The 24,674-nt window shown below is 41.0% G+C and overlaps 1 protein-coding gene across 3 annotated transcripts in view; it reads right to left on the bottom strand.

The window, feature by feature from the left end:
• LRGUK (leucine rich repeats and guanylate kinase domain containing) overlaps nucleotides 1-24,674 on the bottom strand; it is a 64,742-nt gene that overhangs the window by 12,801 nt on the left and 27,267 nt on the right. For all 3 annotated transcript variants that reach the window (XR_011737097.1, XR_011737098.1, XM_071803546.1), the window contains exons 13-18: nucleotides 24,415-24,528; nucleotides 17,404-17,605; nucleotides 16,285-16,398; nucleotides 11,345-11,502; nucleotides 8,542-8,630; nucleotides 1,657-1,791 (exon numbers count right to left, since the gene is read on the bottom strand). Coding sequence is in view for 1 of the 3 variants with exons in the window: in XM_071803546.1 (XP_071659647.1) it covers nucleotides 1,657-1,791; nucleotides 8,542-8,630; nucleotides 11,345-11,502; nucleotides 16,285-16,398; nucleotides 17,404-17,605; nucleotides 24,415-24,528 (812 nt within the window). In the remaining 2 variants the exon portion in view is untranslated. The remainder of the gene's footprint in view (nucleotides 1-1,656; nucleotides 1,792-8,541; nucleotides 8,631-11,344; nucleotides 11,503-16,284; nucleotides 16,399-17,403; nucleotides 17,606-24,414; nucleotides 24,529-24,674) is intronic.

The following is a 24,674-nucleotide window of genomic DNA, read 5'->3' as shown; positions in this document are numbered from 1 at the left end:
GGTAAGACCTTTACAACTCATCACAGCTTTACACTCATTTTGAGTTATAGGGCTTGCTTCTTACTGGGAAGGACAGATGATGCATAATCCCCCTGCAACCTCTTACAAACTCGGTTTCTCTCGTACGCTCGCTCTGTTCCCCTTCAGCAAACTCCGCCGTGGCACAAATACTTGGGACAAATGAATCTGCAGAGGCCTATGGTTTTAACCTTTTTACAGCATGCTAATTAACTACTTGTAATTACAGCAGTAGGTAGTACATCACATAGAGGGAACTGGCAGTCTCTCCAGGATATAAATGGAGCACGGAGGGGATTTTTTTCAACAGTAAGTTTAGCTAAGAATTCTGCTTAATGGATGAGGAATAAAGGGAATGGGTTGAAATCTTATCAAGATGCTCAGCGTTTGTCATCAGTCTGACTTTAAGTGAAAAGCTGCCTGATGTGTGTTTAGGAGGTTATTTAACAGTGATTTTTAAAAGATGTGAAAAATACATGGTATGGTATGTTTAAATACAGCAGGAAAGGACGAGAACAAGATATTGGACGTGGGGTTGAACCTGCTATCAAATTCAAGTTTACCAGCAGCCGTATGGCACAGGCTTCAGCTCGTTCTGAGCTGCAGCTTTCAGATGAGCATTCCAGTAGGTTCCAAAGAGTGAGTGGCTACAAGCACACACCTATTTCCTAGCGTGGATGGTGGATCTGGCGGGTTATACTTCACTAGGTCATGCTGTGTATCCCATCTGGGCATGGGATTACAACAGATGTCCAGAAGAGGGGGGGGAAAAACTAACAAATATCCAGGATACTGCATAGAAAAGCTGCAATGTCACTTGCCACAACAGCAGGGAGGCTCGTTGGCAGCAGATGTATTTATGAAACAAGACCTTTAGAGTGAGTCACAGTCATCTGTAAGAGGCAACGTAGACCTGCAGAACTAGTCAGGAAAACAGAGCTCACTTTGAGGCTGAAGACGATGTAGTCTCTTCAAATCTTCTACCCTACCTCTCTACAAGCTTTAAAGGAGGCTGGAGTTGTCTCCTTCCCAGACCTCAGACCCTGTTTAGCTGTGGTACAAATAAATGAGCATGTTCACCACTCCCAAGCAGAGATGTTGGACAAGATCCGAAGCACAGCAGCAATGGCTGAAGATAATAAGAGGAGGTAAATGTACTACAGAGCACAGTATCCTGATGGGGTCTGCTCTTATCATGGATATTAACTTGAAGGTCATGATATCACCCAGAGCCTTGGAAATGGTATTCAACAGTAACTATAGTCATCCGTTAAAAAGAGAATTAGTTCTGATAGCAGAATTTGTAAATTTACTTAAAAAACATATTTATCATTCACGCTCTGTTTTTCTACACCTAGACCAAGTTTTCTTCAGCATCTTTTTCCTCTCAAACATCCACTTGATAGAAACCTCTTGAAATTCCCTTTCCGTGTACATGAATTATGGTGTCTAAATGAAACCATTCCTCTGAATGACAAGACTTTGTTTTATGCTGCAGCGACACATGTTTAATAAGGCTGTTGATGTAACAGATGAGACAAGCGCATTAGCTTGGGAAATGGTTTTAGATCTTGCGCATTGCAGCATTAACCTTCATTCCACCCAGTGATGAGCTGCTGTCTCAGAAACTGAACTCACCGGCTCTCTGGGCTAGGCAAGGGGAAACTCTGGTCTTGGGTGATGTTCTTTCCATCTGAGAGCAGAGAAATGTTTATTGTTGGCTCCAGTAATTGGTGACGGGAGCTGCTCGGTGCAGGAGTCACTGCCAGATCCCTAAAATGATACAAAAAGGAAATAAAGTGCTTGTTACGTGCATTTATATACTGCAATGGTATAATTAGCACTTAGTGATTTCACAGGACCTGTTTGGATGGAAGGGAATGTTATCTCCAGTGGGAGAGAAGCAGAAATGAGAAGTTGGGGATAGTAATCCATAGAATGGTTTGGGTTGGAAGGGACCTTCAAGGGTCATCTAGTCCAACCCCCTGCTCTATTTATAGAAAATAGAGAGGGACAGCCACAGCTACAGTGTGAATAAACTCAAGCTTAAGGAGATACCCAAAGGAGGTTGGATGAGCCACTCTCCACTGAGACAGAGTAGGGCAACTTATTCCAATAGACACATTTTTCTTAGAGACACTCAAAACCAGGTGAGATTAATCCCACCCCACGTCACAAGGTGAGAAGTTTCATCTTCACTGCCATTCAGAAAACCTAAGAAAAATAAGCGTTCTTGGTAACTTCAGTATTGACACCACTTTATTTATAGACTACAACGCCGAGCTAAAACCAGGGAGATGCAGCACGGAAGGTCCTTCATGAAATGCTGAGCTTAAAATTATAACTCGTGGAAGATTCCATATATCTGCCCCCTGTAGCAGAGCCATCCCATCAACACATCTCGACTGAGCTCTGAAGGAACCTGGTTCTTTTTAAGGGCAATGAGCCTACGTAACTTGGGTCTGTGCCACTTTCTATTTCCCTACGGAACTCGTCAAGAACATTTGTAACTGCAGTAGCAGCTCCTGAATGTGAGGGTTTTAAGGAGGGTTAATAGCTTTTTCTGAAGACTCATTGCTCCACTTTGGAAGAAAAACCCCAAACTGTTCAACTCCTCATCACACCCGTTGGTTATTAAGGCAACAAGTAATCCACTGCCATTTTCCCATGGGAAACAGAGAGGCTGGAATCCCAAATTGTGTTTCCATACCTCCTCATCTTGCAGGACTTTTCCCTGCTGTGGGTCTTCTGGTGCTTTAGCGAGGAAGTTTTACCCATTCCTCCTCCAAAATCAGTCCCTAGCCCAATACATTCTGCATTGCAAGCAAGGTTTTTTTACTCTTCTTCTTTAAATTTCCGTTTCTTGCGCTTCTTTTTATTATTAATACCTATAAATAAAGCTTCCCTTGAGCTGTTATTGTTTCACTGTCAAACAACCGCTGGCTGGTAACGGTGTTTGTTCATTATCGGCTCAGATCAAAATCTGAAGCAATTAGATAGGAGCAAGGGCCTGATTCCACTAATGGACCTCAGAGCGGAGCGCTCTCACAAGTCATTTATTGTAAACCCACATCATGGAAATAAAAAATTAAAGAAAAAATAAATCTCAGCAAAGAACTCTGTGCAATATACAGCACAGAAATACACAGGCTGACAAGGGAGGTTAGAGGAGTCAAAGCTGAAACCTGAAGACAGGATTCGAGGTGACCCCTCAAAGCAAAGGGTCACCACAGGAAAATTAACTTCACTGCCTGGAGCAGAGGTTTGGATTCAGAACCCATGAGCCACTCTCAGAAGCTACATCTCAGTTGATAAATAAACTTAAAACAACATGCCCGACAGCTAAGAAAAATATGCATTTTTAAAGGTGTGATAGGGATGGTTTTTCACCTTCTATCTCTGCACTAAATGTCTTTTTATAGCGCCTCTCAAGTTTTGTACGGTCATGATAGGTGTTTAGGCTCGGAGTGTAATTCAAATTGCACCAGGATGCTTCAGCTCCAAAAAAGAAGGAAAACAGGCTGGATAATTTAAATAGCACCCTGTGAAATGACATATCCATGTAGTTCAGTACAACATCCTAATTTTATCATTAAGAGAGGCATAAAAATAAAACCCAAAAGCAAAATTACGTTGAAGTCAGAGGTTGGCTAGACAAGAGGGTCTGCAAGACATGAATGCAACCACGTGCACGCAAATCTTATGCTCGTGGCAAGTAAATCCAACCTGAATAGAGGGTCTCAACCACAGGTAGACCATGGAGCTTCTCTCTTCCCAAGAAGCTGCAATAAACTGCAAAGTGTATGAATTTCTTCCAACTGAGAAAAGCAATATTGCATGTAATAAATTCTCCTCTCGGTGATGTCTTCTCTTGCTTATTCCAATTATTTCAGTGGCATTTAGACAAAATCAAGAAGTTAATAATTAGCTAAAGGCCTGATCTGAAAGACACTTCAACCCAAACCCTTATTTATTACCCTTAAACACACAGACACTTGGTGAAATTATTCACAGCAAACCACCAAATGTTGCCCCTACATTATATTAGGCAATGAGACATCAAAATGACTTTAATTACACCTGCACACAGCCATAGGCAAAAAATAAAGAGGCCAGGTTTTCAGTAATTTGGATTTAAGCATCTAAATTTATGTAGATAACCCTACGGGGCTGCAATAAATAAAATAGGTTAGATTCTTGTGTGACACCACTTTTAAAATTTTCTAACATGTACTCAGGAAAACTGAGCAATATATTTCAGTTTGGATTAAAATGTGTAAAGAGATTAAGCATTAAAGAATCTTTTAATATTTAGAGATATACAAGAAATTCAAGCCCACCAGTATCTTGGGAACTTTTTTGCACGTATCACTTTTGGCATCAGTTTCATGTATTTCATAGAATTTCAATGCCCTAACTGAAGCAGGGTTCTCATTCTCTGCCCTCTCACATCTCTGGTCCACAGGCACCTCTTTACATCCTGGTCCTCTCTCAGGTTGGCGTCAGCACAATTGGTTTTTCAGACTATTTAAAAGTCTTTTTAAATATACATAATCAATTACCTACATATTTCACAACCTATTTTTTTAATTTTTAAATTATAATCTCCTTTATAAAAATATTTGTCTTATTTTCTTTCAGGTTGCAATGTCCTCAGTGGAACAAGGTTTCATTCTACACCAGCTCCACCCAACATGGACACCATGGACCTTCTTCTTGTATTTCCCAATGCAATTTGATTTTAATTGGCTTTCATGAACTTCCTTCTCTCTATCTACCCCACTTTGCTCCAAGATGTCACCGTTACATCAAGATTCATCAGGTAAAAGAGTGTACAAGGCTGCATGTGTTACCAGGGAAAAAATCATCATAATTATAATTTGCATAAACAGCAGGGTGAGATTTATGCACCGCTGCTGACAATGAAAATAAAGAAAAGGTTTCTCATGTTCTAAATAAAAATTCATCAGAACAAAGTTGATGTTAAAGCAAGAAGAGACAGCAAGAATTTTTTTGAAACCATATTTTAAACAGGCATGACCTGCCCTATTTCTGTAGTCAAGTAAAAAGAGAAATAAAAACCTCCAAATAAAATACAGCTTGAAAGTAAATAACTTAAAACACGGATCACAGAATCACACAGAATCCCAGAATGTCAGGGGTTGGAAGGGACCTGGAAAGCTCATCCAGTGCAATCCCCCCATGGAGCAGGAACACCCAGCTGAGGTTCCACAGGAAGGTGTCCAGGCGGGTTTGAATGTCTGCAGAGAAGGAGACTCCACAACCTCCCTGGGCAGCCTGGGCCAGGCTCTGCCACTCTCACTGAGAAGAAGTTTCTTCTCAAATTTAAGTGGAACCTCCTGTGTTCCAGTTTGTACCCATTACCCCTTGTCCTATCATTGGTTGTCACCGAGAAGAGCCTGGCTCCATCCTCCTGACACCCTTTCTATATCTGTAAACATGAATGAGGTCACCCCTCAGTCTCCTCTCCAGCTCCAGAGCCCCAGCTCCCTCAGCCTTTCCTCACACGGGAGATGCTCCACTCCCTTCAGCATCTTGGTGGCTGCGCTGGACTCTCTCCAGCAGTTCCCTGTCCTTCTGGAGCTGAGGGGCCACAACTGGACACAATATTCCAGGTGTGGTCTCCCCAGGGCAGAGCAGAGGGGCAGGAGAACCTCTCTGACCTACTGACCACCCCCTTCTAACCCACCCCAGGTACCATTGGCCTTCCTGGCCACAAGGGCCCAGTGCTGGCTCATGCTCACCCTGCTGTCCCCAGGACCCCCAGGTCCCTTTCCCCTACACTGCTCTCTAATAGGTCATTCCCCAACTTATACTGGAACCTGGGGTTATTCCTACCCAGATGTAAGATTCTACACTTGCCCTTGTTCTATTTCATTAAACTTTCCGTAGGAAAGAGAAGTTTGGGAAGCAGCAAAGCCAAGGTGGATCTAGGCATAACAATCAGATGAGATGTCGAACCTGGGTATCTAATGCAAAAATGGCTGCATGAAAAGATCAGTATAATTTTTGAGGACATTTGGAGAGACAATGAAGTGTTGTGCCTCAGATATAGGCTATAGCATCTTCTTCAGCAGCACTTGTTGTAGGGACACCTGAAATACCCTGGACTGATTAATTTTGAGAGTTAATTAACAAATTCGAGAGACTTTACAGTAATCCTCCTGAATTTACTAAGCATAGACTTACAAAGAAAGATGAAAAGACATTACAACATATGTACTTTAAATAAGAACCATGGAAAGATATAAACCAAGATAACAGTCTAACTACCTCAAAATTGTTTGGATGCTGCTGCTAATATTACTATGAATAATGACATAATTAATTACCTTTTGGCATCACAGTTGCACAATTTGTGTACAAATTCCTTGCTTAACCCTTGATAAAAGCTCAAGAAAGCCACAGCAACTTACATTTCCTATAGCGTGCACAAAGATGGTGACCACAGCCAAGACGATGCTCAAGAACCTATTAAGCTCCTCATGACCCAGGCCCATGGTTATGTATTGAAAGCAAGATCCACTAAACCCTAGGTGAGCTTTTCCAAGGTGAAAGTCCCTCTCTTACAGGTATTTAAAACTTGATTTAATTCTGTATAAACAAACATTCTCAACAGAACAATCCTACACTTGCTGCTGGACAGGACTACGCAACCTGTTGGGTTCTAATTGATACATTCAAGGATTTCTCTCTTGGAATTTCAACCATTCTATAGCGTTCATATTTATGGCACCTCTTGACTTAACCGCTTGCATGGAATGAGGTGTTGTCTACTCTTGCCTCCGATTCTGCTGAGCGTATCTATTCCTTGAGGCCCAATAATTGCAAATGCTGATTGGGGGTGACAGGATTTTCTCTCACCTGCCTGACAGCTCTGCTAAAGTCTTAACTCCAAATCAGCTCCCAACAAATGAGTACAGTGGAATAAAGGGAGCAAAGAGCAACAAATTAATCAGACTTGGACGAACAGTTCACGCTGCAACACTAAATCAAACCCAAAACACCCAGCAAAAGAAAACGCTGATTTCCATTTTTCTTCTCATTTCAACATAATTTTAAATGAATGATTCAGCTACTTAAAAGGTTTTTTTTCTAAGTAAAGATTTGGAAAATACATCGTAATTATGTCTGTAAACCGTCTCTAGAAAACCAACGTTAGAAGCTTAATTCAGCAGATTCCTTCCTTCCTTCCTTCCTTCCTTCCTTCCTTCCTTCCTTCCTTCCTTCCTTCCTTCCTTCCTTCCTTCCTTCCTCCCTCCCTCCCTCCCTCCCTCCCTCCCTCCCTCCCTCCCTTCCTTGAGTCGATCTCCAGATTTTGTCATTTGAATGATTTCCATCAACACACCTGGTCTGTACAATTGGTGACTGCATTGGTACAGGCCTGGAATGAGCTGCAAGGTGTGAACTTTTCTATTCCTTCTGATGGTTACTGATTTTAGATGCTTTAAATGTCAACACCGTGAGCCTTTTCATGGCAGGTAGGAAAAAACAAGCAAAGGAGAATTCAGATTGGAAAGTTTACACCAGGGGAAGGCAGGAGTGCCACAAAAGATCGATCAAAGAAGGTACATTGAGATTTACAGACTCTTAATGGCGTTTTTGCAGGGCTGGTACTATGAGGAAGAAGAGAGAGACAGTCAGGATAGGATCCATTTTCTAAAAAATAAGAAGAGAAGGAGAAGAAGAAGGAGAAGGAGAAGAAGGAGAAGAAGAAGAGGGAGAAGAAGAAGAAGGAGAGAAAAAGGAGAAGGAGACGAGAAGAAGAAGAAAAGGAGGAGAAGGAGGAGAAGAGAAGGAGGAGAAGAGAAGGAGGAGAAGAGAAGGAGGAGAAGAGAAGGAGGAGAAGAGAAGGAGGAGAAGAGAAGGAGGAGAAGAGAAGGAGGAGAAGAGAAGGAGGAGAAGAGAAGGAGGAGAAGAGAAGGAGGAGAAGAGAAGGAGGAGAAGAGAAGGAGGAGAAGAGAAGGAGGAGAAGAGAAGAAGGAGAAGAGAAGAAGGAGAAGAGAAGAAGGAGAAGAGAAGAAGGAGAAGAGAAGGGAAAAGGGAGTGGAATCAGCTTTCTGAAATTCTGCGTTAAACAAAAATATCCACAGAAGTTGTACTGTAGCAAACAACCTTGTGCTGAGCATGGTTGTGACCTTCCAACACTAATTACAAGTAGTGCTAAAAAGCATATTGGAGATGGTGAGCTGCCACAATAATGATCCTTTTCTGCTCTCTCAGAGAAGACACACAGAATAATTTAATCGTTTTAGACAAGCTGTTGGTGGATTGCTCTGCCTCATACATTTTCAGTATACATTTTGGGACTGCCGCACTCTCAAGTCAAAAGACAGGCGGCGTGTGATAGATTTAAAAGTGATAGAACGGAGAGTGGTCTACGAGATTTGCAATCACTGACAGTTTCTAATCATTCAGCCTTAAGAGCAGTGGAGAATAAATCTTAAAGAGGTGGGGTTTTGCTTTATTGAGAAGGACTTGGCTGAAACGTCTCTACATTACCTTTGAAAGAGCTGGACGTATGCACCAGGTGCCTTCTCCGACAGAGCCCGACGTGCTGCAGAATGGCGCCTTCGCAGAGAAGCTTCTTCCTGATAATGAAATACGATCAATTTTATACTTAAAGTATATATGGCAACTTAATTTGCTGTGATATTCCTCTCTTTTACTAAGACTCTAGGATGCATGCATTTAGATATTTTGGGGAAATAGCAGTTATATTATACCTAACAAGGTGCTAAATATGATTCATTGATCTACACGGAGCAAAGTTTGGGCTGAAATCTTGCCAGCTTTGAAAAATGAAGATCTTCATATCCAGCGAATCTCCATTTTGTTGTTCTTTGTCAAAATGTGCCAAGATGTAGCAGGAAGGAATATATACAGAGAGACACTTCTGATGCATCCCAGCCTCCCAATATGTTAGAGCTATTATATGTTATAGCTAATTGTAGCTATGCTGTTGTTTCAAGCTTCTTTTCACCAGCAAGGGACTGAATACAGAAGAATTTCCCTCTGCTACATCTTAAATTCACTTTGTCTCCTTGCTCCAGCAATGCACAAAACCTGCCTTACCAACTCTGTATCAACCAGTGTTCCCCCTTCCGAGTAGAAATTACCTTTTGCAAACTTCAGTTAATTACAATTACTTTGCACAACAAACATATGATGATCTCAGCAGACTGCAAAACATGGTCCTGAGTTTTAGGGATGCGTTAATTAACGTGTGCTTGTAGGACAGTGTAATTTTTCAGGTCAGACAAATGGAGCACTACAGTGTGCTTAAAAGGAAATAAAATGTAAATCACAGAGCGAAGTTATTAAATCCTGCTTTGTCATCAGCTGATAGCCACTGATAGTTATCAATTTAATAGCTAAATCACAGGTCTGTAGCTGAGGTGTTTTGTTGTGGTGTGAGCAATGAAAGAGGATATAGTTAATCTGCTGAATATTCACATTTTGACTGTTATGAATTACTTCACTTTGCTATTTATGTTAAGTAAAGCTCTGCTTAGATGCTCCCTGAGCTTGGGTTTTATTTTGCTTTCTTCTGGTACAGATATAATCCTGACCCTTTTTTCTGTGTGGATTACAGGTATAGATCCCTTTCTGTTCATATCTTCTATAGTTAATTACAGCCATACAAAATTAGTGCAGGCTTGGCATGATCACAAGGGATAAAGCTGCAAGGAATCAGATCCAATCTCTTTCCCTGAGCAACAGATCCTGCTTCTTATTTTCCTTGGGGATAACTCACATTAATTTCTTCGTATTTTTTATTTTCCAGGTCCAGAGTGGAATGCGGTGATTGCAGTGACAGCACATTATTTGGATACCAAAAGCACAAAAATCATTTGCAGTCCCAAATGTAACAGTTTAGACAAAATTTGGCTTTAAGGCCACAGACATATTCATATTCTTCTCATTAAATATGGTCTAAGAGGCACCTGTGTTTCACCTTGAACGTTTTACTGTGTTGACGCTTCAGCTGATGCTGTAAAGCGTGTAAAAATATATTGGAAACTTAGCACAGTAAATAACAAAAAGGTATTACAAGGAGACTCATAAGCAAGAGGCCACTAAGTAGGTTAAACCTGAGGTATATTATAGTCTCCTTCATCATAAACCACTTCTCCCTGACCTGATAAAATGTAAATTTTCAAAATAAAAATTAAAAAGATGAAATAAAAAGTGAGAAAAATAAATTGCTGGGGTAGGAGTGATGGCAAATTGCCTGCAAGGTAAGAAATACTCCGGCTTCTCTCTCTCACATTAAACCAACAAACCTTTGGATGAAAGGAAAATGAAAATAACACTTATGATTTGTTATTTATTTAATTCTGCATGGCTTGACAAGAGGTTTTTCATTTCTGAAGACTGAAAGATGGGAGCTTCTCTATTTATGAGAGCCATTTTACTGTCATACCTTTCTCCACACCTCAAAGAGCCTTTTTTAAAGCCTGGAAAATGGGTGCGGGGGGCGGTCTGTTACTTTGCTCCATCTGCAGGGCTAATTCTAAACATCAGAGGTAGTTATAAATACAGAGATAGTGGCAAAATCGTGCAGCAAGACGTGCCTGCCAAGCCATCATTCATCATAATGACATCACCACCCCGGAATGGAACAAAGTTTAAAGCTTTCATTTTTCTTCTTCTCTTTCTCCTGTCGTTGTCATAGAAAAAGAGCATTAGGCACATCTGCTTCATAGCCCCAACCGCACGGCCGATGAATGCCTGGAGGGAAAGGACTATTAAGGAGAAGTTGAAAAGAATAAGAAAGAGAGATGAAGCTGAAGTTTGCAAAAGGTTATTTGAAATCCAAGCACATTGTTGAATCCGTTGACTGAAAAAGTAAAAGCAGGTGGAAAAATGTGCTTCAATTTGATCTCTGGCAGTTACCACCAGTGTATGCTGAATGTGTTTTTCCATTGCCAAGGGATGGCGTTCATAAGTAACCTTCATTGTTCGATTAACTGCATCTATTTCCTCCGAATGGGATAGTTCTGCATCTTGTTGTAGAGCCGAGAGATGATACTCAGCTCCCTACACAATTGGATGAATTACGATCAACAGATTTATTCTGGTGTAAAATCGAGCAGGATCGAGCTCATCCTCTCAGTTGAGTTTACCTGCCTCATTCTCATCACTTTGCCTTTAACTCTGGGGAGCTGGTAAATATTTTTGAAATTAAGATGGTCAGAGAACAAAAGCAAATCTTCCCTGGAGAAAGAAAGGTTTGATTAACACATATTTTTTTGCATCCAACTCATCATTTCTGGCTAAGGTTGGAGTAAATGCTCCTTACCACAGGGCTCAGTTGTGCAGCAAATCTGTCCGAGATTCCTCCTCGATCATTTTTGGCAGAAGAGTCCAAGAACTCATTGACAAATGAAGACCAAGTAGTTCCAGTAATTACTCTGCCGGGTGACAATCTTTGCTTTTCTAAGAGACGGATTCTTGAACCTAGTGCGGAAAAAGACACTTCTCAACAAAAATATTCTCTAAGCCACTTGGTTTACAGCAAGGAAAACGTTATTTGCTACTATCACCAGCTGTTTCTTGGTAAAATTCTGGATTAGCAAAGGATAACTGTGAAAATTATAAAGGATATAAACTACGAACTACCCAAAAAGCTTTTAGACCTTCCAAGTACTTCATGGATATAACAAATTTATCCCTTTTGAATAGTTAGGCCCATTAAAGTTATGAAAAACCTAAAGAAACCCAACCCTACATTTATGGACTAGGAAGAAGTGCTCAGCCATGTGTAAATGAGCTCATTTTGTTATGGATGCTCAAATATTCACCACTGTTACGACCTTTGAGCTAATTACAGTCTACCTGCTTACAAGTTTGAACCTCAGAGCTCTCAGAATGTGATGGGGAGTTGGGGCACCTTTTCTATTGTTATGTATCTGAATGTCTGTGAACAGAAATCTTGCACCACTGTTGTATCGCAAGGAATCGAACATGAGAGCTTAAGACACAACTAACTCGCTTTTTCTAAATATATTTTTTTTCAAATTTGGAAAAATATGTAAACCGGGATTTATCCTGTCTATAAAATACTATCTAGTCACAGAAAAATTCTTATAAATTTTTCTACCCAGTCTTTGCAGAAATGCAATCCTAAGAAAGGTCTAATTGTGTTGCATGTCATACCAAAGCACAAGAGCTCACAACCTAGATAGTCGCATACAAAGGTGGTAGATGAAAGACAAAGAGACATCCCATATATATGCTTGTTCATATGCTAAATATGGTTATTTTTCTTACTATATGCCTTTTAAAAAGAGTTTCAACAGTCATCAGATGACACTGAGCTGGCCATTATATACTGCTGGTATGTAGCTGTCAGAAAATCTGGTGTTAAGAACAGAGGACATGAGGTTTGATGTTGGTGGGTTCTGTTTCAGGCACAGTAAACTACTCACTTTTGATATAATGGCTGTGCTGCTGTTCAGCGAGACTTGGCCAGGTTGGAGCGCTAGGCAGGGAAGAACCTGATGAAGTTCAACAAAAGCAAGTGTAGGGTCCTGCACCTGGGGAAGAACAACCCCAGACACCAGTACAGGTTGAGGTGGACCTGCTGGAAAGCAGCTCTGCAGAGGAGGACTTGGGAGTTCTGGTGGACAACAGGGTGACCATGAGTCACCAATGTGCCCTTGTGGCCAAGAGGCCAATGGTACCTGGGGTGTGTTAGGACAAGTGTGACCAGCAGGTCAGGGAGGTTGTTCCTCCCCCTCTTCTCTGCCCTGGGGAGGCCACATCTGGAGTTCAGTGTCCAGTTCTGGGCTCCCCAGTTTAAGAGGGACAAGGAATTACTGGAGGAGTCCAGCAGTGGGATACAAAGATGCTGAGGGGTCTGGAGCATCTTTCTGATGAGACTGAGAGAGCTGGGGCTGTTGAGCTGGAGAAGAGAAGCTGAGAGGGGATCTCATCAATGGTTATAAATATCTCCAGGGTGGGTGTCAGAGGATGGACCAGACTCTGTTCAGTGGTGCCCAATGACAGGATGAGGGGCAACGGGCACAGACTGAAGCACAGGAGGTTCCGTCTGAACATGAGGAGAAATTTCCTTCCTTTGAGGTGCCAGAGCCTGGCCCAGGCTGCCCAGAGAGGTTGTGGAGTCTCCTTCTCTGAGACATTCAAACCCACCTGGACACCTTCCTGTGTGATCTGCTCTGGTGACCCTGCGTTAGCAGGTGGGTTGGACTGGGTGATCTCCAGAGGTCCCTTCAACCCCAACCATCCTGTGATTCTGTGATTTGATATCGAGTAACAGTAGAGTCCAACCTGCAGAGGTGCAGAGCTTCAAAGTGGGATTTGTGGTGCCCACCATCACAAATAATCAGTTTTTTGACATAAATGTCCCTTTCCTCATTTGTAGAATACAAACAGTACCACATACTTCCCAGGAGTGCTGTGAGATATAATTAATAGCTGTAAAGTACTAAGTTCTGTGGATGAAAGCTGCTAATGCAAGTACAAAGCGTTATCATCTCCAAAATGTATTACTTCTGCTATAAAAAGTTTTTTAAAAGAACTTATCTATTTTTTCCCTGTATTTTTACTCTATACAAGAGCAAATATCTTGCACAGCAGTTCATTAAAAAAAGAATTAACAACCTATCATAATCTCACACAACCAATCTTTCCCCTGCTACTATCTTACTAAAAATGTCCATATTAAACACAACCTTGGGGCAAGTTTTTTAAAATAAATTATTTCACGCAGGCCATAAGAAGAGATGATGTCTAGAAATAGGATAGTTAAATTTATTTAAACACCTATAAATGAAGCTCTAAATGAATTTAATGGTGCGTAGTAAATTTAAAAGTTACTTTATGGACAGCAGAATTACCAAAATCTAGTACTATTAATGAAGTTTCTGTAACTAGCGACAAGTCACTTACTGAAAGAACTCAGAACTGCTGAGGAATACAAAGTCCTTTAAAGGAGCTCCAGATACATGCATATAAATCTTAAAAAATACCACGATTATATAAAAACCTTTGATTTTTAATACCTTCTGTTTTTCTTCTTTCCTGATAATCTAGTTAGGGTTTGGTGGGTTTTGTTACCTCTCAGGACAAAACATCTCCAGTGTTTCTAAGGCAAATAAGTAACAATTTCATAGTGAATAAGGTAAAAAAGTCTTCTTTCTCACTTCAAACTAGTATGAACATTCTAGAAATGAAAATAAAATCTACATAGTTTAAGATTAAATAAGATTCTTCAGAAAGGTCCCCACTGCTGAAGCACTGAGGCGCCACAATATGCGTAGAAGCTTTTTTTCTTGTCCACTGGGAAATTAGTATTTATTAATTCTTTCAGGATAGAAAATTACTTGAAAAGATGAACTGATGAATTTTACACTATCCTTCATTAACATTTTCAGACATTTTTGCCCTCCCTTCAGCTATTAATACTTTTATTTGCAGCCTTCTGAGCCACACAGAAGGTCATGAATATTGGCTCTGTGTTACTAAGGAAACTCATTAACCCTCCTTTTGCAAAGCTCTAACGAAGACAGCCATAAACCATGGAGACTCTTGGAGTTAGAGGAAAGAGTTCATATATATGAGCTTCTTATTAGTCCATGCTGTGCAATATCTTACTACCATAAACTCTTTTCCTTACTTCTTTTTTTCCAGTATTTTAGAGATCATATTCTGCTTTCACCCCAGCTGGTAACCTGCCCTGTCTGGAATAAATTCAAGGGTTACAGCTGAGTTCTCACAATATGTTAAGCTAATTAATCTTAGTTATGCTGCTTCTGACAAAAGTTGTCTTCCTTTCTTCCTCCACAGGCAGCCACGAAGATCTTCTCCTCCCTCCTTGAGCCAATTTTATAGCTGCATGATGAGTTTAATCGTGGAAGTGATCTATCTGAAAGTTGGTTTGGTTTTGTGCTTTGTTTTTTTCTTAAGTTAGTTTCGGGATGGAACCATTCCCCAATCCAGATGACACGTGTCTGCACAGAGGAATGAGAGCAAGCAGCACACTAGAAATACGTAGGCAGAAGTAAGTTGGGCATGACCAATTTTCACAGCATCATGCACTCGGATTAGCTGGAAGTGATCGTAGAACCACAGAATAGTTTGGGTTGGAAAGGAGCTTCGAAGCTCCCCCCCTTCCATGAGCAGGGACATCTTCACCAGCTCAGGTTGCTCAGAGCCCCGTCCAGCCTGGCCTGGGATGTCTCCAGGGATGGTTCATCCACCACCTCTCTGGCCAACCTGGGCCAGGCTCTCACCACTCTCAGGGCCAACAATTTCTTCCTCATGTCCGGCCTGAATCTCCCTCCTTTAGTTTAAAAACATCACCCCTTGTCCTGTCACTACAGGCCCTGCTCAAAAGTTTGGCCACATCTTTCTTCTCAACCCCTTTTATTCTGGAAAGGCTGCACTAAGGTCTCCCCAGAGCTTCTCTTTTCCAGCTGAACACCCCAGCTCTCTCAGCCTGTCCCCAGCAGAGCTGTTCCAGCCTCGGATCATTCCTGTGGCTCCTCTGGCCCCTCTCCAGCAGGTCCATGTGTGTCCTGTGCTGAGGACCCCAGAGCTCCAGCATTAGTCAGTCAAGGGCTAGAAGGCTTCTGTTAAATGCACTACTGATCATCTGGGTTTACCCTGAAGGGGGTGGCCCCAAAAGTAAAGTGAATTTATAAGCTGCCTTCTCTCATCTCACTATCCTGGTTTTCATAAACATCTTCATGCTTCTGCCTGTCCTGGGGAAGAGAGTAAAGTAAGGTCCCAGTGCCACACCATTGACTTGTTGCTCAACATAGAATCATTCTGTTTGAAAGAGACCCTCAAGATCATCAAGTCCAACCATAACCTGACTCTAGCACTAAACTATGTCCCTAAGAACTCTGTCTATATGTTTTTTAAAGTTTGATGGGCACAAAGCTCTCAAGTATGCACACATATCTCACTTGTGATTCATGTGGAATGAATGGGAGATCCTCAGCCCACAAGTATCCTCAGAAGAGTCAGGCAACTCTCTCTCTGCATATTATCACCTCAGGGCACATAGTGATGCAAAAGTACCTGAGAAGAGCTCCATTAACGTTTCAGATCCCAGGGAGAAACCAGCCCAGGAGACTCATTACAGAGAAGGAGGCGGTGGTTTCAGAGACAAGTCTCACAAGTTGCATCACTGACAAACGTCAGTTCTTGTAATGAATAAGTAGGAATACTCTACTGATAAAAGCAGCAGTAGCATGTCCCCAGACACAGTACCTGTTCCTGCTCTGCTATTCAGGTCTTGAACGCTATCAGAAACCACAGGTGGCTCCAAACCCAGGTACGCCTTTACGAGGAAGCTCAGCTCCGTGAATGCCTCATCCAATTCATCTGCAGAAAGGGATACGCATTTCATGGCAGAAAGATAGGTTACATAACAAAAAAACCAAGCTTTCGTCAGTATGAAGTTAGAAATCACAGAAGTTTGGCACTGAAATGTGTTCTTAACTGATCCAGCTCACCCCTTTGGGAGAAAAATCTTCACCTTCAGAAATAGCACATTCAAGAAAATAATCTGAAATTCATTTCAGTTTCTTCCTCAACTAAATATTCTCCTCCTGCAATCTGGTATATTGTGTTTTATTTCTTTAATGCTATATCAAAACTGTAGGCTCTGTGTGCCCCTGCAAAGAACTACGAATACAATATGTCATACCATCACTGTGGTGAACCACAAAAATCATCTCCACAAAACGGCAGACACAGAATGAACTAGAAAAGGATTCTTCTCTGCCACTTGCTATCCTCAGTTCCTAAATATCAAGAAGCAAACATTTGTTTTAGTGAAATATCTACCACCCTCGCTTTTCTTGTTTCAGGCTGGGAGACTTGAGCAGGTTACTAAGCAGAAGAGTCCTACAAGGCGAAGCTTTGCAGTCGCCTCTTCTTTACAGTCAGACTTAGCCAGACTGCATATCAGCTGTCATTTCAACGCTTGAAAAAAGCCTGTTCTGCCCAGAGATAATTAGGTCTGTTAGATCCAAAGCACCTCTGAACTCTGCCCAGAAACCAACAGACAATTAGCACAGATGAGCTGAATATTCTCATAGAAGACAATATTTAACAAATGTGTTGCTGAGTTCAATAGTTGGTTCGCACAACTTGGACAGAGCAGAGTAATTCAGTCCTGACAGATCTTGGGAGCTTTTGGATTCCTGGGACAAGAATGAACTGGGAAAATCAATTAAGGCATAGTTTAAACTGTTATGCTGAGCATCAAACCATTTGTCATCTTTAGTTTAATATCTGCCAGAGGCTTTGTTTGCGTAGCAGTTTCAGTCCATCTATTGGTGTGACAGTAGAAGGCAGGTTTATAATTAAGAAAGATTAACTTACCTGTGTTGATCACTGCATCAAAGTATCCTGGAAAATCCTGACTTGTTTTGATGTACATGTCTACTCTGGACACTGCCTCTTCAATCTCTGACCTGCTGAATAACCCTTTCCTCCGCAGATGTCCCTCATATACTTCTTTGTTTGTTGGTACTAACAGGATGTATCTGGGTTTAAAGTAGGTATTTTTCAAGCTACGCACACCCTGTAAAATAAAGCAGAGAAAGGCAGTGTTTTATTCCTGATACTGAGTGCCTATTGAGCTTGCAGCTGAGTTTAGGACAATTCTGTATTTATCAGGAATTACTGGAAACCAGAATCCAATCTACAGGTCTCAAGGTCTAGCATTAAACTTTAGAAAAGAAGCAAGTTCAAGGTGAAGTGCCTTAAAGCTACATGTGGAAAGTGTTATAACAGTTGTATAATCTTATTTTAAACACACTTCTGCAATAATCCTTTTAGTCAAACTCCGCAGTGATGTAAAGCATCATGCTTCTCATATCCCATAATGCCTTTTCTTTCCTTTCCATCCTTTCTATTCCATGTGGACCAAGTTATTCTGAATGTGCGTATCGGTGACTTACATTATTATACTGACACACAGCACAACTTATCCGTATCACCGCTTTGGCCCCCAGCTTTTCACTCTGAACAAACTGTCCATTTGCTCCTCAGCAGATATATTTTTCTAAGTGAAAACGCACAACTTCATCAAGATGGAGGCATATTTATTTTGCTGAAGCGATGTTACCCTTCCTGAAACTGGGTATAACCACAACTCCCCGGCAGAGATTGGATGCGCACATTCTTCATCTGTTAGGCTGCAGTCAGTTGCCTTAAATTGAACCATTTTTTATCAGGAATAAGCTATCTTGAGAAAGACTTCTAGTATAGCACACTAGGAAATATTTCCATGTACCTGACATCAACTCTGCTGCAAGGACAACGGCTGTGGGTGGCACAAATTGCCAGCTGAGGACTTCAAAACAACTAATAATTTCCACTAGGTCTGATAGGATGAGAGGAAATGGTCTCAAGTTGCACCAGGGGAGGTTTAGATTGGATATTAGGAACAATTTCTTCCCCAAAGGGCTGTGGGGCATTGGAACAGGCTGCCCAGGGCAGTGCTGGAGTCACCATCCCTGGAGGGTTGGACAGACGGACATGAGGTTCTCAGGGACATGGGGCAGTGCCAGGGGTTGAACTCAATGATCTTGAGGGTTTCTTCCAACCAAAATTATACTATGATTCTATGAAAAAGGAGACCTGCTTGCATGCTAGGACTTCAAGTTTTATTAATTGATGTAGGTAAAGGTACCAATCCTGAATTTCCGATAGCTCTCCTTCGCACCATCACATACTTAGAAGAATCTTTTCTCTCTCACTCTATCTGCATATAAAACAGAATATTGTAACCAAGCAGCCCTGTAATACGATATTGTCATTGCTGGTAACAGACCATAAGATTCATACTGTGTCTTCAGGACCTGAGGCTCATCCTGCTCAGTCTGAACTTTCCTTGACTTGGCTGTAACTTTGTTTTACTTGGTTCAGCTGTGACAGCAATTTCTCTCCTTGACCAGCTGTCTGTATCTAATCATTTTAATTTTGTTTATCTTTGTGAGGTACAACGACAGTTTTATGTAGACAGCAGTAACAAGCAGTTGTTGCAGGTAGAATGAGATGTTTATGACTCATAATAACACAGTCTAGATAAATACAGGGCTGGCATGAGAGCAAAGACCTTGAGAAGTGGAAACACAGGACGCAATGTAGAGGACTATGGGCATGGGAGGATAAGAGGTGAGGCTCAGGCTTGACACGAGATGCCTCATAACGGTAAACATCTCAATAATGGTCAGTTATAAAAATAATAATGGGCAGTTATAAAAACACAGACTTGGAGCTGAGCCAAGCTGGTTTTAGGGCTAATAAGAAGAAATGGCGTCTAACATACATGAAGAGCATGGTACATAATGAGTTCAGGTGTAACCTGGAGCTGCAGGACAACGAAGAAAGAGCAATGTGTTAGAAAAAGATATAGAAACGACTCCCAGAAGATCCTGGGAGGAGAAAGAAGGAACTATTAATAATAATATGAATATCCTCCCAGCAAAGGACTGAGATGTTGACAACTCACTGTAACATCCCCCTGCAATGGCGACACCAGAGGGAAACCACTCACCTTGGAACCCAAAGAAGTGAAAGGGTGAACATAACACCAGCAGAACAGATAGAAACCAAGAAACGTGTTACAATTTTAGTTGTATTATTATTATTGCTTTTTCAATATAAGTACTCTAAATACATTATTATTCTTGCTTTTTCTGTAATAATTAGAGCTATACCAATGACGACTTAAATTACAGTTAAAATTTGCATCATACTAACAGTAAACTCTTGGCTTCACTTTTACATATATGATTATGTATTTATTAAAATGACCATTTTGGGTGTTTAATGATCATTGTGGGAAGAAAAAAAACCAGACCAACAACCATTGTAGTGTGTGATGAAGAACAAATTACTCCAAGTTAGGTGAGACCATGGACATTATTGCACTGTAGCAGATGTAGGGAAGCTTAATTCATTTTCACCGAGGCTGATACAACCTTCTTCACTAAAGTGAGTAGGAACGGAAAGGGACTAATATGTCAAATCTGAGCATCTTTGTTACTTCATCAGAACTGCCAGTCACATCCTTCAAGCTAGGGTTCTCCAGAATAATTTTAAATATAGTCAAATACAAGCAAAACCATGCAAAAAACAATAATAGGCTGAACACTTGGTAGATTTTTTTCCCTGGTTGCAGTTTTCTAAGGATGGAACAGTACTTTGATCCATTCTAAAAATGTCAGGGAGTGATTTTGGGGAAAAACCTACTCATTTTGGTGAAGACTAAAGAGGACAATTTAGGGCATGGGAATCTTTGCATCCAGCTATGTGAGCACCAACCTTCAGCGAGGTCTGTAAGTATTCAGAGACTGGAAAACCAGCAGAAAGCAGAGTCACACTCCAGCCTTGTAACACCCTCCTCATCCGAAGCTGCATCATGAATGACTTATTTTTCTGATCAAGAAATAACATAAATTATTCATATGGCCCAGAACTATGTAGGAATAGGAAGGCAGCCCATCAATAGTCTGGTAAGTCGGGAGGAGAAAAAAGGAAGAGATATGAAAAGTTTCTGGAGTGACCAAGAAATTTGTTGTACAGAAATAACAGAATCATAGAATCATTTCAGTTGGAAGAGACCCTTAGGATCATTGAGTCCAACCATAACCTAACTCTGGCACTGCCCCATGTCCCTGAGAACCTCATCTCTGCATCTATTCAACCCCTCCAGGGATGGTGACTCCAGCACTGTCCTGGGCAGCCTGTGCCAATGCCCAAAAACCCTTTTTGGGAATAATTTTTTCCCAATATCCAATCTAAACCTCCCCTGGTGCAACTTGAGGCTGTTTCCTCTTGTCCTATCACTTGCTGCTTGGGAGAAGAGACCAACACTCTCCACACTGCAACCTCCTTTCAGGTGGCTGTAGACAGTGAGAAGGTCTAATACGAAAGTATAAGAAAATGACCTTAAAAGAAAGAATGGGAAAATACACAAGTTGACAGTTTGAAAGCAGAGATATTTGGAAAATCAAAACAAAGACTGAAATTTGAGTTTCCTAAATTTGCGTATTAGCTCAAGAAAGATCGGAGGACTACCTGAGTTGAAGATGTCCATTCATTTAACACAGCACTTAAGTTTCTTCAGTTAATAGCATAGGTTTATAGAAAAGATGTGACTGGTATATTACAAAATCACAGAATGTTAGGGATTGGGATCATCTGGTATATCCTGCTTCCTTTGCCTTCCCAGCAACAAATGCAATAGAGAGTGGTCTTTGGCAGGAGGCAAGGTGTACTTATAATTTTGGAGGCATAATGAGACATATTAGCTCCTCTGCTTCTACACCCTTGGTTGGAACGTGCTCTGCAGGCTATGAAAGCAGAGGGAAAGCGCTGCAAACTTCTTACTGCAACACAGAACTGTGTGTCAGCATCACAGCAGCTTCTCCAGCTGAAAGTGTAATCTCAGCAAGATATAACTTTTAAAATTTCTGTCAGTGTCCTTTATCAGTGAAAGATACACCCCAGATTAAAGTGAATGAACGGCTTTAAATTTTTAGTCTTGGCCCACAGTCCGTAATTAAAATCTCTTTTAATAGTGCTAAATCACTTTTGTTATGAGCCTTGCAGTAGATAATGGACTTGGATAACTTCTATTCAGATACATAACTCAGCGTTATTGTTTCTCATCTGCTAGCAGAGCCCACAGTGATGCAAGGCTACGCATAATTACTACGTGATCTTGAAACTTCAGTGACGAAGGAGTTTCTTTGCTCTCTGTCCATGACAGTAGCTTTGCTAATACCCAGTCAAAGTTATGGTCATTGCCTGTGTCGCTGGGTTAACCTCCATATGAATAAACATGCCGTTCCATTAATTTCTTTCTCTTAAATTATTTGATAACGCATCTACCTTCTGAAGAACTGACAGCTTTAAAAGGTACCCCATTCCATCATATTTTATCTTCTCCTATTTTTGCTTGCCTTGTAAATTTAGGGTCTGTCTGGCAAGACAACAAACACTCAATGCCTATTGCAATCAGTGGAGACTGAGGGTGAGGCACGGTTCTGACAAGACTGAGGAAGAAGAGGAAAGAGAATTACGCAGAGATTAAGTTATTAATTTGCTGTTTAACATCAGTCAAGTAACAGGCACTTAAGAGCAGAACTGCAGCATTAAACTGCGAACCACTTGAGCGACGAGCTACTAATGTTTTAGTATCGAGATGCTGCTCTTCTGTTATTTGCACATTTAAATGCAAGCCAGTAAACATGTACAGATTTATTTGGGCCTTATCGCTCCTTATGAGCACTAAGGTTCTTAACCGAAAACCAGTTTTTTGATCATCAGTTTCACAAACAAAATTATCATCCTAGAACTAATTAAATTTAGTATTCATTTTTGCCAAGTTTTCCTAATCCCTAATTCTGGATGTACAACTCAGGATCCTATGTTAGCGCTACAGTTTCCTATGTATTTTTTATCTCTATGTATATCTTTTTCCCCATATATCATGGAGAGTAGCAGTGTCTGTTAATTTGTAATAATTGCCCAGAGGTAGAGCTGAACCCTACAGAGTGAAACCTAGAAACACTCAATATCACATTCTGGGCATTCTATAGATTCTCTCATATAGATGAAGCTTATTTTTAGAAAGCATTTGGAAGGAAATGCAGCATGTCTTTCCTTTTAGTCACCTTAACCCCTAGTTAGTAAGTCTTGATCTAAGATAATGAGAAGTAAATAATGAGAAAACTAGCTAAGAAGTTATTATTTGGGGATTCCAGCAGGTAGGTTTTGACACTTTGTGACCTATTTGCTTAACGCAGCGTGACTTCTGAGATCCACCATCTGTGCATGTGCACCTGACGAAATTCAGAGAGGGTAAAGTAATCCCTCAAAGAGATCGCATCTTCTAACAGTTCTGCCCAAAATGTTGCCTCAGGCCTTCCAAAGGAAATTATGGCATTTTTTTAGAGGTGATCAGTAGGTGTGCAGCTCTAGATAAATCCCACTATAAGCTTCAGAGGGGTGGAAAAAGCCATGGATACTTGTCCTGGTTTTGTGGTCATGGCCACAAACAGTGGTCATGAGATGCACTTGATGTACCATTTTTCCTGCCCTGGGACACTGTTGTGACAAAATTAACTTAATGAAGTTTTTCAAAGGATGGTCCACTGATTAAGATGAATTACTCCTGTGTATATATGTACATATGTATATATATATCGTAGTAGTGATTAATTTGATTGTATTTATAAGGTTTAAGTATTCTGTGAATGGCATATTATAAGGGGTGGAATGTCCTGGTTTTGTTAAAAAACAGGTTTCTCTTTTAGTGAATTTGCCTGTCAGGTAAAGCTTCATATTAGCTGCATTTTCCTGGAGAACCAGATACACGTTTTGGTCAACACAGCAATGGAATGTGAGGTTATTGATAAGGACAGATTCACATCTCACAAGAGGGGCAACGAGAAACAGGTGACCAAGAAACTGACCAACGGAGTATAACATCCCATTCACATGAATACTTTATATAAAAGTGGGAGATCATGAGGATCTCGTCCCTTTTTTCCCTTTTCCCTATGGCCAACATTAGGAGAGGACCTTGCGAGTCGTCCCTGCAAACTGAGGCCCAGTGACAGACTGAATCCAGCTCCGGGTGGCTGCACAGTCCAGTCCGGGACTTCGGGTGCCGGCCCAGCAGTTGCTGAGACTTTCAAGATTGGTTTTGTATATTTTGTATTATTTTCTCTATTCTTATTAGTAGCATTAGTAAAACATTTTTAATGCTTCCAACTCTCTTTTCTCTGCCCTTCTTTCCCTCCCGATCACCTGTCCTGAGTGGGAATCGGGGAGAGGGGGAGGCCAAAAGTGGGAAGAGGGGGGAGAGGAGGTTAACAATACATCTGCCAGGGTTTTATTGTCACCCCGCAATCAAAACCCTCAACAATACTATGATGGAAAATACTGGTGATGTGGTGGGGAGATGAGGCTGCTGAATTTTGAAAAAACAGGCTAGGAAATTTTAAAAAGCCAGCAGCAGGATCCCTCTGACTTAATGTGGGTGTCTACAAAGGGAATGGTGCCCATATAGACATTGATATGGAACTGAAGTTAAAAATACAGTTCATCTGACCAAAAACTATATCTGCAGAGACTGTAATGAAGCCCACACAACTAGTTCAAGCGCATCAGCAGCTGGACAGAAAGCCATAGGATGCTTCTTGCGTCACTAAGTGGTTATATTAGAATATATTCTATTAATATGGTTATATCGGTAGTTATATTATAATATGTAGGTAGCTGAAACAAACCTTAGTCAAACTGCATGAATTCCTCCACGGAGTTCTTGCAGAATGAGTCATTCAAAAATAATCAGCAATAAGTGATCCTTACCTCTATCTCTAAGTGCACACAGGTTGCAAGACCTTCTCTGGCAATCGATTCTACCGTGTCTCTTCCAAGTCCGTAGTAATAGCCGCTGTACTTATAGGTTGCTATAAACTTCCCCTGAAATTCAAAACAGCAAGTAAAATGACAAAGGAAATATTTTAAGGGAAACAATTTCATTAAAGGAGCATAATGAGTCTGGTCTTCCTTGCTTTCTCCACACCTAAATCATCAATGGTAATGAGGGCAATGGGAGCACAAGATTT

This window comes from Patagioenas fasciata, chromosome 1, assembly GCF_037038585.1.
Source record: "Patagioenas fasciata isolate bPatFas1 chromosome 1, bPatFas1.hap1, whole genome shotgun sequence".
In the NCBI taxonomy this organism is placed as follows: Eukaryota; Metazoa; Chordata; class Aves; order Columbiformes; family Columbidae; genus Patagioenas; species Patagioenas fasciata.
This window is presented reverse-complemented; position numbering and strand designations above follow the sequence as displayed.